Source organism: Cheilinus undulatus, linkage group 2 (assembly GCF_018320785.1).
Source record: "Cheilinus undulatus linkage group 2, ASM1832078v1, whole genome shotgun sequence".
Taxonomy (NCBI): domain Eukaryota; kingdom Metazoa; phylum Chordata; class Actinopteri; order Labriformes; family Labridae; genus Cheilinus; species Cheilinus undulatus.
Genome location: NC_054866.1, coordinates 24,457,919 through 24,476,849, shown reverse-complemented (window position 1 = coordinate 24,476,849; position 18,931 = coordinate 24,457,919). Strand labels below are relative to the sequence as shown.

The 18,931-nt window shown below is 38.7% G+C and overlaps 1 protein-coding gene across 1 annotated transcript in view; it reads right to left on the bottom strand.

Moving 5' to 3' along the window:
• Positions 1-18,366, bottom strand: part of grm5b (glutamate receptor, metabotropic 5b) — a 112,257-nt gene extending 93,891 nt beyond the window's left edge. The window contains exons 1-3 of the mRNA XM_041806718.1: positions 18,016-18,366; positions 17,005-17,448; positions 16,752-16,866 (exon numbers count right to left, since the gene is read on the bottom strand). Of these exons, the coding sequence (XP_041662652.1) occupies positions 16,752-16,866; positions 17,005-17,448; positions 18,016-18,171 (715 nt within the window). The 5' untranslated portion in view covers positions 18,172-18,366. The remainder of the gene's footprint in view (positions 1-16,751; positions 16,867-17,004; positions 17,449-18,015) is intronic.
• Positions 18,367-18,931: the final 565 nt, after the last annotated feature.

The window sequence follows — 18,931 nt, the reverse complement described above, 5'->3', positions numbered from 1 at the left end:
CCCTTTTTTACCTCTCTTTAACCCCCATTCATCCCTGTCATGTTTTCTCCTGCAGAAAAATAATAATAATAATAATAATAATAATTTTAAAAATGTTAGGTTTGCCAAGGGAGGGGTATTCCCTTTCCATTTTCCTTCTTATTATGTTATTCGACTCTCCTCAATCCTCCCCAATGACACCACTACTCCATATACAATCTGAGGTGCTAAACAATGTGCAGTAAACTGTCAAACACAACAGTTCCCAGAGGTAAGCACTCACTAACACTTACCAAGTGATGAGCATAGAGTTAAACAAGGTCACAAAATAACATGGATGATGTAACATTCACATCCATAACAGGGTTCAATAGCACTTTGACATGAACAAAATTAAGGTCTCTGTAACAGACTTCAACGCAGAAAAATACCCAGTAAGTTTTTCTCCATCTACAGTGAGGGTGCAGGATATTGGATTTTTGCCGATATTTGATACGCCAATATTTACAAATTAATTTCAGCCAATACCAGTGTAAACACTGATATCTAACTGTAGTTCAGTCCTAAAACTTCAGTCCTTAAAACACACTTTAAAGTCTAAGGAATGTTGATTTAAATAAAGAATTCAGCTGCTTTAGGTCCGTTGGTCCAGCCTAACATTACACAAACTTATTTGTTTGTACGGCCAATATTTTCAGCTAATATGGGCAGATTTTCAGCCAAGTATCAGTTGTAAAAATCGACAGTAGATGTTATATCTGCCAAAACTATTCATTAACTTTTTAAGCAAATATCTGCCACTACCAATATCATACTGATAATATCGTGTACTCCTAATCTACATTTCTAAAAATAAATAAATAAATAAATAAAGTAAAATATAAATAAAAACAGAGAAGCTTAAAACACAAAAACATCTAAACGGAGGGCTTGAAGTAGGGGTGAAACGAAAACTGCAGTAATTATATTACTATTAAAACTGTTAGCAATAAGCACCCTTCAATACCACTGTAAATAATGGCCTGACACCATGTAATATTAGTTGTTTTTAGCAAGGTTAACTGAAAAAAGGTCCACAGTTCGATTTAAAACATAAAGAAAAACCTTTGAAGATGAGGAGACGCTGCTATCTCTCTCCTCTGCTATCGTCTGCATCATAGCACTGTCAGGAGCACTTCAGCAGCTGGCTAATCAACTCATAAGTTCAAAGCATATCAAAATTATGAATTAAATTAAACCACTAACTTATTTGTTTGTGTGGCCAACATTTAGGACCAATCCCATTTCTACCCCTTAACCCTTCCCTTAGCCATTCCTCTTCATCTAGCCCTTCTCCTTGCCCCTTGAAACAGAGTGGTAAGTGGTAGCGGTGAAAACCTCCCCTTAAGAAACGAGACACCACTTGTTTGCTGTTCATCATCTCACATTACCAATCAATAGTGCATGATCAGAGGTGATGGTAAAGCTTCGACCATCTCATTCATACTATGGATCTCCATGTTGACCTCCCCTTTATTTATACAGTTACTAGCTCTGGTTTACATGTGTACATACCGAAAATACAATAAACTCTCATCCCTCATAGTTGAAGATTGAATATATGAGAAAACCTCAACTGTTTTTTCGATAATCATTTATAAATGCTGGAAATATTTACATTAGATGCCTCCTACGTTGTCTGGTGTGCCATTTCACAAGTGAATGCAGTGCATGGTGGGAAATTCATCATACCCCTTGGTTTCAGGTGTGGTCCTGAAAAATCTTTGTTTCAAGGGCTATGTAGCCCTTGGCCCTTGGCCCTAGCCCATCATTCAAGAGAGAACTGGGACACCCTTTCACCCAACGTGGACAAGCAAGACCAAGGGGAAGGGCTAAGATAGGGCTAAGGGGTAGAAATGGGATTGACCCTTGGAGCTGATATAGGCAGATTTTTATAAACAAAATATTGGAAGTAAATATTGGTAGAAATTTTCATATCTGCCGATACACAAATATTCCCCTTTAAAGACAATTTCTGTCAATATCAATATAATACCAATAATATTGTGCAGCCCTAGTACAAATAACAGATCATGTTTTATTCAAAGTATGTGGTATCAACAAAGTATTAAAGTATCAATAAATGTACAACCTTGACAAAGTATTACTGTCAATGCACATTAAATTATTTTTTTTTTCATGTTCACTTTTAATATTTTAATATTTCAGTGTTTGATCAAACAAACGGTAATTAGAGCTTTGTGCAGCTTATTTCATGTTTTTTTTTATTTTAAAATCTGGTAAAATTATTTCAGTGTGATGTATCAGTTCTTTTAGCGTCACCAATTGTATTACATTTTAACATTGTTACAACTTAAGAAGCTATTTTTTACCTCTCTGTCAGAACTGAGACTACTTAGAAGCAGAGAACCGGGAAATTCAATTTCTGTTAATTAATTATTTAATTAGTTGTTTCATCTGTGCACAAAAATGTTGTATGTAGAAATAAAATATACCCTGGAGCCCTAATAGGGAGAGGGTTACTGGACACAGTGGTGTTATCTTTTTCCAAAGGAAAAAAGCAGGTTAACATACACTCACCAGCCACTTTATTAGGTACATCTTGTTACTACTGCGTTGGACCCCCTTTTGCCTTCAGAAATGCCTTAATTCTTCAAGGTACAGTTTCACCAAGGTGTTGGAAACCTTCCTCAGAGATTTAGGTCCATATTGACATGATAGCGCAGTTGCTGCAGATTTTTCAATTGCACATCCATGATTTGAATGTTCTGTTCCACCACATCCCAAGGGTGCCATAAGATCCACATCTGGTGACTGTGGAGGCCACTAAAGTACAGTGAACTTATTGTCATGTTCAAGAAACCAGTTTGAGATGATTTGAGCTTTGTGACATGGTGCATTATCCTGCTGGAAGTAGCCATCAGAAGATGGGCACACTGTGGTCATAAAGGGATGGACATGGTCAGCAACAATTCTCAGATAGACTGTGCAGTTAAATGATGCCCAGTTGGTACTAAGGGGCCCAAATTGTGCCAAGAAAATATCCAAAATATCATCCACGCTTTCATGTTGTTTACATAAAATTCTGACCCTACCATCTGAATGTTGCAGCTGAAATCTGAAATCAGGATTCATCAGACCAGGCAATGACTTCAATCTTCTATTGTCCAATTTTGGTGAGCATGTGTGAGTTCTGGCCTTAGTTTCCTCTTCTTGGCTTACAGGAATGGCACCCAGTGTGGTATTCTGCTGCTGTAGCCCATCTGCTTTAAGGCTCCACAAGCTGTATGTTCAGAGATGGTATTCTGCATATCCTGCTTGTAAGGAGTGGTTATTTGAGTTACTGTGGTCTTTCTATCACCTCAAACCAGTCTGCCCATTCTCCTCTGACCTCTGACATCAACGAGGCATTTTTGCCCACGCAACTGTGGCTCACTGGATATTTTCTCTTTTTCGGAGCTTTCTCTGTAAATCCTTGAGATGGTTGTGCATAAAAATCCTTCAGCAGATCAGCAGTGTCTGAAAAACTCAGACCAGCCCGTCTGGCACCAACAATCATGCCACATTCAAAGTCACTTAAATCCCCTTTTCTTCTCCATTCTGATGCTCTGTTTGAACTTCAGCAAGTTGACTTGAGCACACCTACAAGCCTAAATGCTTCAAGCTGCTTCCATGTGATTGGCTGATTGGCTATTTGTGTTAACAAGCAATTAAACAGGTGTACCTAATAAAGTGGCTATTGAGTGTATACAGCTAATGATGCCAATCTTTTTCTGTAGTGTGCAAACGGAGCAACATTTATTATGCATTCACTTCTCCATGGTAAGAAAATAAAAGTCTGCATTAGTTAATTTGAGATCTCCAAGCTTAACGTTGTGCCCTTACTTTGTTTTTACAGACCATCTTTTTGTGAATATATTCAATTTAATTTAAAGCCATACAAGTACAGGCAAAGGCCTCTGATGTCAGTGACAAACTTGGTTCCAAAATCCTTTGAGTTTTAGTAAGAGAATAAACACATAAAACATTGAGGGTCCATTATACATAAGACTTGAAGTACTTAAAGTGTGCTTGAATATTTTTTCATACTTAAGACGATGTGCATGTCCATTAGCCCAGGTTTCTGCTGTTGAAGTAGCTGCTTGCCACAGACAGAATGCATGTCAGCAGAATTAAAACCCTGACCATGGTTTGCCCTACAGGTGTAGTTTTCACTCAAACTCCTCTTTTCATCATGTTTTTCATCTCCAGAAATCTCCCTCTCTAGACATTAAACAGACAAGAAGAAATCCTAGACCACAGTCACATTCAATAACAATAATTGTGTTTTCACAAGTTTATTTTTAATCCAGGTAGACAAACGCCCACACATCAGTGTCACTACTAATGGTGCATTCTCATATACCTCTGCAATTACAATCAATTATATTCCTAGTGGAATCTTGACCATGACAGCAGCAAACACCTTTTCCCAAGTAAATAAAATATGTGCTGATCTAAAATCTGTACACAGTACCCCCATTAATAACAGAGATGGAGCAGGGTAACTGTAGCAATCTACTCTCCCTTACCAGAAGTCATTACGAGGATTTCCAGAACATGACTTCTTAAATCTGGGCTCAAGCCAATCTGAGGCTCATTAAAACACTGAACAGCTTCTGTTATATGGGGACCCATCAGAAACTGGCCCATGACCCACTTCGAATCTTCACCCTTAGGCAACACTGCCAGAGACAGCGGGAAAAATTTGAGCAGATTCTGTCAATCTCCTCCAACCCATTCATTATTCCTTTCTTGACACTTCCCTCAAAATCCATCCCACTTTTGTCATCCTCAGTTCTGCAAAGGCCATGGCATGTCATCCCCCAGGTAAGGACAGAGGGAGGGAGAGAGAAATGATGGGAAAGGAAAGGAAGAGAGAAAGAGACAAGGTAAATGGGAGAGAAAATGGGTACTGTGAGGGTCAAGAGAGCCAATAAAGAAAAGTGAGGAAGAAATAAGATGAAAGTGACATGGAGAGGGGAGGGTAAAGAAAGTGGGGATGAAAAAAAAGGTTGACATCTTGAGTTATTGAGAGACTGATCAATTTCTGTTGAAGCGTGCTTGGGTGACACATGTCAAATTTCATGTCAATAAAACCAATTAAGCTGAATTGAATTGAACAGAACAAAGCAGCAGCAGGAGAAATGAGAGAGGGAGGCAGAGAAAGAGTGAAATAAATGGATAAATAGCTCCCATGAAGGGCAACATGTTGATTCTTATTAGAGAAACCATGCTAAACAACAAAAAACTACTAAAAGAATGTGTATAGCTTATTGCAAGACTTTAACGATCAAACTAGCCACAGACTAGGAGTGTGCAATTAAATAATCTTACAACATGAAGTAACAGAACGTTTCAATGATTTGCCAAAGCAGAGAGATGGTGCTATCAGGCTATAGAACACATTTTACTCCATGCAGTTCTAAGCTCATACCCTTCACAACAGAGCAGGGTTTCGTGGCTGACAATTAAAGTGAAGAACTTTCTTAATTACATTGAGCTGCACTGGATTCTTCCAAATAACCAGGATACAAAAAAAATGGTTATCTGCACAAGCTGCACTAATAAGGTTAGCACATGAGGTGGCAACACAACAAACCTTAAAAGGAGCCCTGCATGAACAGACAAGTTAATCTCATTGGATAGATTTTTGTATCTCTCAAATGTATATTGAATTAAAAAAAATCCCTAAATATCCCAGATATCTGCATTTTTAATAAAAATTTGAACTTATAAACTGACCAGGAGGCCGCCATGTTTTGGTCCATGCTGGTAGTGTGACATCATGGTGTAGCAGCGCTCCTCTCCGTTGTTGTGCAGTAACCGTTTTTCAGATGTTTTTTCTGCTTGAAGCTGTTGCTGCCATAACAGCTTTAATATCAGACATGAGTTTGATGCATGTTGGTTTTGTCTCCCTGTTGTAAAGCTCTGTCATTCCTCCTATGTTTTACCCCAATAAAACTCCCTACAAGTGACTGGATTCAGTGTATAGTGGAAGCATGCCGGTAGCTTTTCAAAATAAAAGCTTTATGTACATACAAACGAAGTTTCTCCAAAGAAATGCTAAAGTGGATTTTTACTTTGAAAATCCCAAACGGGGAGTGCTTTTGTTCTGTGTTTATCTTTACCTGAACCATGTGGAAACAGAAAGCTTCATAAAGAGTAGACGTTTGGGGAACAACTTTATCAAACAGACGCATTTTAGCTTGTGGCCTTCATCTGGTTCATCAAGAAACAGATTTCGAACATATTCTACTGATGTGGACACATATATTTGCTACAACAAGGTAAATATGGCTCTGTATTTATCATTTTTCTGTCTAGATGGACAAACAACCACTCATGGTGCAAATAAAACATAGAAGAGACCTCAAATTTTTAAATTCTCCATGCGTGAGGCTTGCCATGTTTCTGAGATGCAGCCCTAACACTGGCTGCTGCATAGCAACGTGAGGAGCGCTGCAGAACTGTGACATCACAGTGCAGACCAAAACATGGCGGCCTCCTGGTGAGTTTATAAACCCAAAGTACTCAAAATGCAGATATCTAGTGAGTTTTTCAGTTCAATATACATACTACAGATACAAATATCTATCCAACAAGATGAACTTGTCTGATCATGCAGGGTTGCTTTTAAGAGCAGCAATGAGGAGGTCAGAAACACCAGAGAAATATCTAATCCAGCTGTTTTAATTGTTGCAGAAGATTTCATTCTGTTCTTTTATTGTTTTACCATGATTTTAACAAAACTCTTTACCTCTTGACACAAGGGTCACCTTTTGTAATAACAGAGTCACAAGTCAAACTTTTTGACAGCAGAGTTTTTGTTTTTTACTGAGGAAAGCAATAATGCCAGCAAAGTCCAGACCTCAGTCTTTATAAAAAATGTTAAAAATGGGATAACAATTTATGCTGCCTGATGTGTCTTTAATGAGCTTCCTCGCTCCTTTCATCCAGTGTGTAGCAGGCAGGATTGAATGTAATCTTATCTTCACTGCTCTGTCAATAAAAGTTTAAAGACCCCTCTATTAAAAAACAAGATTGTAGTAAAACTACAGCAAGGTCACTTCATCAATGCATGACCATTTGTCTCAGATTAAGCACATTCTGAAATTCTTACCTTCTTAGTAGTCTTAAACAAATTTAAAGTAAATCCTGCAATGTTAGTAAAATCACATATGAACAAAGGCGACTTGTTCTAAGCTATACTTGTAGAAAATATGCATGACTGAAATAGTGCAGAAACACAGAAAGTCTTAAAGTTCACATTTTCAAATTTAATTAGTGTGTGCTAACCTGACACGCCAGACTGTTTCATATATCTGTTGTATGGCATATAAACTTAAAACAAAAAGTAAGGCAATTTGTGTTTGGTACATTATTTCTTCAATGCCTCTTGGTAATAAATCTTATACCGTTGGAAAGCCTGTTTATTACCCTTTTAAATGATGCCACATTTGTAAGGATCGTGCATTTGTGGGATAAGCAGCAGAGCTGAGTATGTGGGTTGCACCCATGAAAAATGTGCCAAATCTTCTCTGCCAGTGCTAAACAGCTTACTTTGCTGTAGCTATTGACTCTTGTTTTGAGCTTCTTGTACCCCCAGGTGCTGCCAATCATGGGCTCTGCTACAGTGGTCAGTAGATGTCTGCTTCAAGAATCAGCATGCCATGTTTGACTGATCTGGATAGGGCCCGTCGGTTGGGCAACTTCAAGCTGGTGTTCGGCAAAACCAAGTTGCAGCATTGCTTGGAGTGAACCCTAGTGCCATCTCCAAACTGAGGGCTAAGCTACATATAACGGGGAATGTCAGAGATAGGCCGCAGAGTGGGCGTCCCAAGAAGATGACACCCCAAGAATACTGTTTTCTCACCCTGTCAGCAAGAACTCTATCCTCCAAGATGACAACACTCGCTCCACAGAACAGGGTTTATCAGAGACTACCTCCAGAATTTGGGAGTGGAGAGGATGGAAAGGCCTGCCAGCAGTCCTGACCTCAACCCCATTGAACACTTGTGGGATCAGCTTGGGTGTGCTGTTGGTGCCAGAGTGACCAGCATGAGGTGACCAGCATGAGGAGGAAGTGCCAGGCAGTTGTGGCTGTGTATGGTTCTTCCACACGCTACTGAGGCTCCTGTTTTTTAAATGAGTAAATTGTTAAATTGTCAATATGCCTTGTTTTTTCAAACTTCAATCATCCAATCCACCAAACACCAAACAAGAGTTAATGGCAGAATCAGCTGTTTGGCATTGGCAGAGAAGATTTGGCACATTTTTCATGGGCGCACATACTCAGCTCTGCTGCTCATCCCACAAATGCATGATCCTTACAAATGTGGCATCATTTAAAAGGGTAATAAACAGGCTCTCCAACGGTATAAAATGTATTGCCAAGAAGCACTGTTACAACAAAGAAATAATGTATCAAACACAAATTGCCTTACTTTTTGTTTTAAGTTTATTTCACATCCATCTGGGTGACCACCCATAGTCTGTGTTTGGGAAGGGCAAAACCTTTAAAAAATTGTTGGAGGCTGATTGGATGAACAATCTGTCATATTCATAACTAGTGATGGGGGTGCAAATACCCGAAAGTCAATGTTTTAGCTTATCAATACTGCTATTGAGTCTTACAGGCTCTATGATGCAATGAAATTTGATATCACTTCTGTAAAACATACATCAGTTTTTGCAAGGAAAACAAAAGCTAAAAGCTCATTGGCATGTGCATCAAATTAAACAAAAAATGTGGTGCTAACTGTCAGATTGAAGGAAAAAAAAGACTAGTAGTAGCATGCAATCATGTCCGCCTGCACTGGGAGTAACATGCACCCGTGACACTACCAATGCTCCTGGGCATATTGTCACAGAAAAAAAGGAAAAAGGTAGTTTTTAAAAAGAAAACAACTTGATGTTGTTCTTTGTTCTTCTTTTAATGAAGAAATGTTGTCAAGTTCTGAAAAAACTGTTGCTTTAGCAGCATCCATGCTAATCTCTTCCGCCATAATTGCACCAGCCTCTTGTTGCTGCTTGCTTACGTCACGACTCTGTCACACCTGAAAGTACTGCCCTTTGTCGCTGGAACTGTCACTTTCTAACTGGGCCCCAACGGTTCAGATGGGAACTTTGCAAGATGGATTCGCCAGTGAGACACACGGAAACAGGCGTATCCATCTGCTTTGCAAGGTTACCAATGCCTTCAATCTTCTTTAAAAAAAAGATTTAGAGACCAGCTCCCCAAGACAAAGAGTCTCCTACGGTAGATTCCAGGCTGCAGGAGCAGCGTACCTGTAACTCCTTTTACCCATTTCAAGATGGACTTTGGGAAGAGAGAGCAAAAACAAGTCTTGTGACGCAGTCACAGAGCAAAGACTGTAACTTCCCAAACTTTTCACATGAATAAGATCACACAAGTATGATGGAGGCAGATTTAGCGTGGCCTTAAAAATAAGGATAAGCCAATGATATAGCCTACCTGCCTGATGTTAGACATGGAATCTGACCGACCAATGACCTTTGCAATGTTAGGTGTGTGCATTCAGCACTCGAATATATAATAACACAAAAGTGGACACAGCAAAATCCAACTTTTAAGTTGTTCAGAAAATGCACAAACTTGGGTATTTATGATAGGTAAGAATAGGGTAAAGGAAATGTCTGATGCTAAAATGTTCTGGGGGAGAACTCCAGACCCCTAATGGTGCCAACTTTAAATTGGCAAATATAAAATATATTTTATGCATTGACTAAAATTTTAAAATAGATGTAACTTGTAAGCACAGTGTCTGTGCATTTGGAAATATTGCATGGGGAAATAAGTTTGTTGTTATGGTCAGTAACTTACAAAATTCTTAAAATTAAAAAAAACCTTTATTTCATAATATATCATAATATCATAGGTGGGTCAGAACTTTGGCACAGCAAATGGCAATACAAGCAACATATACATACAATGTCATGGCATGTATGAAATCACTGTTTCGAAATATTGATATCTTAATCAAAATAAATTCAGGTGCTTTACACAGACATTTTTTCCTACTGCATCAAAACTTTTTCGCTCTTCACAGTGGAAATTATGACACAAATAGAGCCACAGAAGAGGATAACAGCCGGATAAAAGAAGAAGACAGCCATACTGCAGTGCATACATACATAATTCTACAGCCTAAATTTTAAGTCTTTTTCTCTTCTTCAATTAAACTTCATGACAGTCTTGCTTTGTCATATTACAGATGGTTGTATCAAGACATTATTGTATCAGATCAAATATCTTACTGCTTATCATATCCCATATTGTATCGCTCATCAAATAGTTTATCTTATCCTGTAGGTATCCAATTTTGTATTGTATTTCATACTGCATAGCGTATCACTAACCATACCACAAATCATACATCATATCCTGAGTAACCCTGAAATCCTCATCCCTTATCTATATACTTTTAATTAACAATCTGTAAGTCTACCTATCCATCAGTCTATCTATTGTCCCTGTCTTTTCACCTCTTGGCCAAGAAGCAAAACTGTGCCACAAACATTACAAAAGGGAACTGATGCTGATTACTGACTTATCCTTCTCTACTTCAAGAGAGCTGCAATTATCCCCATACTATCACAGCATTTGAACCACAAATTGAAATCACTTACTGAGAGGAAACAGCTGCATACATGGCATTTCAGCCAGACTATGAGAAAATGCTCCCTGTGGAGTTGAGGCTGGATAAAGTGGGTGATGAGAAGTGAACATTTACAAATTCACAATAAAATTCCTGTTGAACTTGTATTAGTCAGTCACTCTGTAACATGAAATTGCTGCCCATCCCCAGTAACAGAACTGGGCTTTGTTTCAGCTTTTGCATTGTGACCTATATATGAAGAGACACAGTCCAGCCTCATGAGACTTGTTTGTATTCAATGGTTGTAAAATCCATACATTACATGCATATAATCAGGCATGTGCCATGCATATTATCTTCAAATCATAAAATAATATTAACAGTGTTCCTCCTTCCAATAATAATACTTCATTACTTCAGTGTAATTACTCTGCTGATATCACATGTATTATTCAGTTTCTGGTGTATCAGTTTCTGTCGTCTCTTGCCTCCAGATGCAAAATGTTAATGCAGAGAATTAATGAGTCCCTCTAAACTCTCCCCCACTCCTCCCATCTTTCTCTGAATCTGCAGCTCTTCTATGCTCTCTTATCTATCCAAAGCACAAGCACATCTATCTCCATTCACAGCCACACACACCTTGAACTCTGTCTTCTGTGGTTTTCTGCCACCATTATCATTGCTTTCCCCATTCTGTCTCCCTTGTCTCATCCCCCAGTTTTCTTTTTTTTTAAACCCTTCCATTTCTACCACTTCCTCCCTCCTTCAATTTCCTCCCTGCCCTCCCTTCTCTCACAACCCCCTTTGCTTGTCCTCGCTCATAATTCCTCCAGTGCCTTCCCTATCCCTTTGCTTCTCTTTCTTATCTCCCTCTTTTTCTCTCTCTTTCTGAACCTCTCCCTCTCTCTTTCCGATTCCCTTCCTAATTCTTTGTGTCTTCTCTCTGCCACCCTCCATCTGGCTCTCTCCATTTGATAATGATTGTATTAGAGACGGCAGCTGCTGACCTTGAAGACCAGTTCCAAGGTGAAACCCGCCTGTCTGATGAAATGCAAAGAATAATACTTTGGAGACAAACACACATTTGTACTTAGAGGCACAAACACCCTCTCAGGCAAAAATTACTGTGCACATCCACATCACCTGAGTGCCGCTAAGATTTGAACAACAGCAAGCTAACAAAAACGCACACTCATACTTAGTAACATGATGATCTCAGTCAAAGGATGCAAAATTTAACACCACCATTGAGACCCATGTATATCAAGGCATTTTGCCAACTTAATGGTTAAACATCATCACCCTCAGCACAAAAATACTAGTTGATTAAACGAAATATAAATATTTTTTTATGTTTAAAACAAACGTTGGTCAGATTTTATACCCAGACTGCATTGTAGCCACCCACCACTAGTCAGGTCTGTTCCATAGGCTGGCTGCAGTTTTTGGGAGATGGGACTTGCTCTACTGACTGGAGTTAACTAAGCAATGAAAGGAGTATATCTCATTTCTAATGAGCAGTGCAGCTTGGCAATAGGCATGTAACAATCCATCAATGTATACTGATATCAATTAGTTGATTAATTATCCAGTCAGATCAATAGAAAGTTAAAACATGAATCTACAGTCATCTGTAAGCTATGTTTTTATTTTGAAACCTCCCACATGCATGTTAAAACTTTCCTGTTTCCAGTTTCCTATATTGATAAATATCTATATATAATCATATCCAAAAAGCATCGTGGCAGATTCTGTGAAATGTGAAAGTATGGCATCGTTTTTCAAAATATCAATATCATATTGTATTGTGATGAAACAGGTGATTTACATGTCTACTTGGCAGTACTTGATCTAGAAGACTGAGTTAAAAATGAATGTAAACGGTGACACAAATGATATAAAACAAAACGATATGATATGATAAGATACGATACATTATTAAGTGATACTGACTCTTTGGACAATGACAATACTTTCCAATATCCGGAAAAATCTGCCACAGTATGATTTTGGTTCAAATCAATACAGAACAAAGTTACTATAGTTATGTAAAACTAACTGAATAACTAAAAGTAAAATTCAAAAATCATTTTAGTAACTGAAACTAAAAAAAACTAAGCTTTGCCAAAAAAAAAAAAAAAACTAACTAAAATTGTATAGTGCACTTACAAAACTAACTAAAATAAAATAACAACAGACAAAATATCCTGAGTCTGGGCAGTGCAAAATTTCCTGATTTGAGTGGTTAAGACTTCACACAATGGTAGTTTTATGTCAGGAGTTGTGTTCAAACATCATCTTTGTCTCTCCTCTTAACAAAGCTCTTCTCTGCATATATATGAAACACTACATAGACGTGTCATACTTCACTGATAGAGACAGACACTAGGGCTGGGTTCAAAAAATCGATTTATGATTCAGACAGATTTTTTTATTTAAATTCTGATATCAATTCATTTTATTCACAGATCGATCTTTTATTACTGACTGTTAAGTCTATGTTGCACTTTATTATGTTGATTGATCAAATGTGTTAGTCAATAAAAGGTATTTTCAGGAAACAAGTTTGGGGTCAGTTTTTAGTGTGAACTTTAATATTTTAAATATTGTGCCTAGTTAGAGGGTTTCTTGTTAATAATTCAACTAAAAGTATAATTTCTGCCATTAGTTCTCTAGGACTCCCTTGAATATCCAAGGGTTTGGGTATTATTATTATTCAAGCAAAACAGGTACTGTAGCTGAAATATCCCTCAATGAATTGATATTGAATCGAATCGGAAATTGAATTGAATCAGGACCTTGTAAATCGAAATTGAATCAATTCAGGAAACCAGTGGCAATACCCAGCCCTAACAGACACTGAGTCACTTGAGATTTTTTTTTTTTTTTTTTTGCCAGATATAAGTCTTTATTGGTAGTAATTTTATACAAACAATAAAACACTATCTGTTAATTAACTGTTTATTCTAAAATAAAATAAAAACTGCAGAAGGTTTCATGAACATTTCTAATTCTCCTCAGACAGGTGTGTAAGGTGTGTCTTTATATGTGTAAAATTAAGCTGAATGTTTACTTTATTTAGCTGAAATCTCTTGGACTCCTGAGTTATTAATTTATCTGTTTAAGATTCTTATGCATTTGGCTCTGGTTCTCACCGCCTCAATGAACCTTATTTAAAGTTTCAGAGCTGTTGTCTTTTATAGCTGTTAACTATCAATAAACAGCACATTTGTCAAATTCCCTGCAAATGAAGATGAGTCAAACGTTTAAGTAGTGTTCTCTTAACAATGCTAATGTGGAGATCATACAATTGATTTGTTCCCCATAAAGGTATAGTATTAAGGGAATATTTACCAAATTTTTTTTTAACATAGCGTACACCCTGGCTCACGCAGGTGACACAGAGACACACAGCTGGAGCGTACACACACAGCGCTGAAGCATTGGTCCTTCGTGGTCAGAGAGGAGCTTTAAAAGAGAAAGTTCTGCTGTTATCCAGTATTCTTAAACTTTTGCCCTCAACAGATACAAGCGAAAAGTCTACACTATCAACATGTGAGCGTGCGTTTCAGTGTAGGTGTGTGCATGAGCGTCGCATCTGTGTGTGTCATTGTTATGCAGCATGAAAGCAGACAGGATGAGAGGAAAGCAGCCAACGCTGCTGTGTAAAAGACGCATGGACTGTCAAATAGAAAGATAGGAGAAAGAGTGACAGGGGGACAGGAGCTCCTGATGGAAAAATTAAAAACCGAAGATTTTGCAGGAGTCTCAAATCATGAGTGCGAGTCAAGTCTGGAGTTTTGCGGCCAAATCAAGTCTCAAGTCACCAGTGTGCGTGACTTAAGTGCGACTCAAGTCCAAGTCGTGGACTCCAGTTCCCATCTCTGGTTGCTCTCTTCTCTTGTTTTGATAAATAATTGTCTGTTTTTTAAAAAAGTGCTGCTGTGACTAATTCAGAGCTACTAGCAGCCATTGTATACAAGCATTATCACAAGCAGGTACCCTTTCCCCTTTAACTATCACGTAGTCACGCCAAAGCAGGTCAGGAGAAAAGTGAAAACATCTTTCTCAACATGAAAAGCTTTTAGGGTTGTTTTTATTCTTTATTTCATACAGAAATGTGGTCCAGTTCTGGTAAAACAGATGCAATGCTAAAGCTATATCTGAGATATTTGGAGCAGTGGAGGCAGCCATCAGAGGGCTTTCAGTACAACTAAACCCCACCTATACCACAACTCTGTATGTATGGCTTTAGTTAACACAGTGGAGGCAGCCATTACTGATGGCATTCAGTACAAGCAAACCCAGCTCTGCATGGTATTGCTCTGAAAGATGGATTACTCACTCAAGCATTTACTTACTAAGTCAGTCAGTCAGTATACGGAAAGGGCCATATGTAGAGCTGACCTCAGCGGTCAGCCAAAAATATATGATATTCACTCAGCTCTGACATGTATCTGAAAAAAAAAAAAAAAAAAAACTAAGGCATTGTTTATACAACAACGTTTTGCTTCGTTTCCCGTTTTTGTTTCCAAAAAGGGGACACATTATTCTCGTTAGAGAATAATGTGTTCCCTTTTCTAAATCCAGCTGTCTGTGACGTGACAAGCACTAAACTACAACAGACGGCTCGGCTCGAGCTGCAGAGTGCTGCAACACTCATGCTTCACAGCTGATTGCAGCCGTAGTGCGCATGTGCGTTTTCAGAGACTGACATTTTCCCTGTTTACACAGAGACAGCCCCGTTGTAGCCTAAATCTGCCATATTTCCATACAGCAGAGGGGGGGGGGAATATCTTGTTCATACTTTAAATCTCAACTGTTAGCTATTAGCAGTTACCTCTTTACCGCTAGCTTAACTGACAGGACAAAACCAGCTGGGCAGGCACTGACAGTGAGGCATCCAGGAGGGATTTCGAATTAAAGCACAACTCAAAGAATCAATCCACATCAATGGATTATGTATATTCAATTGTTACATGCAAGGTAGTAATTCAAATTGAAAAAACAAAGACACTGCAATAAAAAAAATCTGATTTATATATTCTATATACTTTTCGTCCTCCCATATACAAATATCTCTAACACACAAACACACACCCACGCATTTAAGCATACTCACTATGCAGATGTAATATGCATCCACATGTAAATGTACACTAACACACTGTTCCAAAGTTCGAATGCTATAGTAACACCTTCAGGCAATGCCAGGGCGGCGGGATGTAGAGTCCTCAAATTGAGTGTGTTTATCACTCTTTACCACACATTTTCAGGTTCAACAAGCCCTCTCTCAGTGGACACAAGCATTCACACAGACTCAGCTAAAGCATTGTCCTCCCATTCCTGTAACTGTCACACTATCTCCCTGCAGAAAACCTGTTGATTCGACTCTCACTGGAGAGATTTAGCGTGGGAATGAATGTGTGAGGGCACTGAATCTTCATGTCTATGACACCATTTTCTTCTTCATGTCTACAGTACAAGGCAGTATTTTGAAAAGACAGCCTTTTGTCTCTGCTCACTGGTTGTTAGCTGTTCTATGTTCTAGTTCTTGTGACCTCATTCATCTCTGTATCCACTGATAACCTCCTGATTTATACTGCTTTTTTCGTACACAACTGCTTTATCAACTTCTTGGCTTTTAGCTTGCTTCAACTTGGCAACAATTAATCCTTCTTAAAACACATCTCCCTTAAGGGGCTGAAAACTGTGTGTTTTGATCTTTTTAGAAACACTTTCCACTCTTTCTCTGTAACACTCTTACAGTTACTTTCCTCCAACCCCTGTCTTTCTTTTCACCTTGTCTTTGCCCCACAACTTCTACTCTACACATTTATTCTGCCTTTCCCATTGGCTTCAATCTCTTAAAATGTTCCTTGTTTTACAAGTATCACAAATGTTTTCCTAATTTGACATTTTAGAGCAATCAAGGTCTTTCCACTTGGACTACATTTTGATTTATTTACAGTCACTCTGGATGAGATCCAGGTAAGTAATTATAGTAGCACGGAAAACAGTGTAACGAAGTGAGGATGTGTGCATGTTTGAGCCTGGAAGACATGTTCAAAAGTCAGAGCAAGAGTAGAGACAGTGTGTAAGTGACTGTACCTTCAGTGTGTATAGCAGACACATAGCTCCAGTTGTATCTCTTGACAATGTCCACCATAGCTCGTGCCTGCTGGGCATCTGAAGGCACCACACGCATAAAGTACTTGTAAAGGCTCTGGAAAGGCAATTGAAACAAATTCACATTAATTCAACTAAATAAAAGAGCAGAAATATATTATCCCTGTGATATTTTTATTACATATACTATATATGGGCTAACATTTACAATTTGACTACCAGTCAATGACCCAACCTTATCACTGAGGTCCATACTGGTGGCAGAGTAGGCAATTTGTGGTATGTTGAACAGTTGGAGGAGGTTCTGGACCTGAATGGCCACTGAGCTCGACCCTGGTCCAATTAAACCCACAATGGGTTTCTTGCCCCGCATTGGAGTGGCAGAAGGGTCTGAACATTTCATCGTCACTCCTCCACCTCCACCACCACCGCCTCCCCAGGGTAGTCCTCCGCCCCACTCTTCTGCCTCATCAGAGGAGACCAACGAATCCCGAATGAACTCAATGCTCTGCTCCAGAGCCACAGCTGAGTGCCAACAGGAGTCCCGAATTTCACAGCCCAGGGTGATGTTGGGAAGGATGTGCGGGTCCGTGTTGATGCGGTCCAGTGTGTGCATCATGGCCTCCACCCTCTGGATGCCATACTGCTCTCGTACGGCACCACACTTGCGTTCGTGTACCTGTGTAGGATGTACAAGGTGGGGGAAAGAAATCCAATTAAGTTAAATTGAACTGACATTTAGATAACAATGATGTCTAAATGTTGTCATTACTGAAAATGGCATTAGTATTTTCATTTTTGAGCAGAGTGGATGAACGCATTTCTGAAATTACACATTTCACAATAGGTGCTTCACTGTTGGACTTATATTGGTTTTATATTCATGGTTGCCATGTTGAAAGTCATTTTTTGCCAGGGAGTGCAATTATCTATAATGAGACTGGAAAAAAATCATAAATGTCAGTGCATGTCTCCAGGTTCCTGGGGCAGCTAATGGAGGTTGTAGGTTCATGAACCCATTCTAAAAATTGAATATGTTCTTAGGTTTTTAATAAGCAGCGAATCATTATGACACTTTTAAAACAGGATGGAAAATTCAAGACTTTAGTCTTTGCTTCAGTATTATTTTTAACGTTCTGCTTTCAATGCAGAAAAGTTTACACATAAAAAGATCATAACAAAATTTCCTGTATGTATGATAAATACTATCCTACAGACATATGCACTCACAAAAATTGCATTTTACCTTGTCAGCAGGAGGCTGATGATGGACAGAGAACAATGCCCCAATGATGATGTCACCAGGTATGTGTGCTACAACACGCCGTTCATTAGACTGGGCAGAGTCAGCTTGATCAGGCCCCACCCAAACGGACAGAACTAGCAGCAGTCGAAGAATCATCTTTGTTGACTGAGGTATCAAATGAGGAGCAGGTCACTAGTTAGCTGATAGAGCTGTCACAGGAAGCAACTTATTCGAGAAATACTTCTCCTGGCCATGACAAGGGCAGGCTCCTGGCTCAGAAGAGTTTCTGAAAATGGATATCGATTTAGTCCTTTCTTCTGGCTTCCTTTCCTTCTGATCTCAAGGTGGGACCATTGCTGCAACAGCTGAGACAGGTGCAGCAGTGCAACCTGAATTATCTAAAAAAAATCTGGACAAAGTCTGATTGGCTGGAATAACTTAAGGCTCCCCCGGTTACAAGAAAGAGTTGGTCTCCACAGTAACACGTGATAGACAGACATGTTCACATAAACCTGTGGGCAGAAAAAAACTTGGTTAGGATTTGAACATGTAAGTTGATTTAGATTTTTTTAAGCATGCAAGACCCACCAACTTGTCTGGAGAAAGTCTCATGTATTTCCTTCAAAATGGTTAAAATATATTTTTACATGACCTTTCATTGAATAAGAATCAACATTTTTATAGCTCCCAGTTTCTTATGGTCCCTGTGTTTCTCATAGTAGATATTTTTTTATTATAATGTGAACTACATATTAAACTGAGGAAATAAACTACAAACTTTGGCGTGAGATTCAAATGTCTATTAAAACTAGGGAAATTATCGGCATGATACAGCAGATATTAGGTTAAAAAAGAATTATTGTATCGGTAGATATGAACACTTCTTGCTGAAATTGCAACCAATATTTTGGCTATA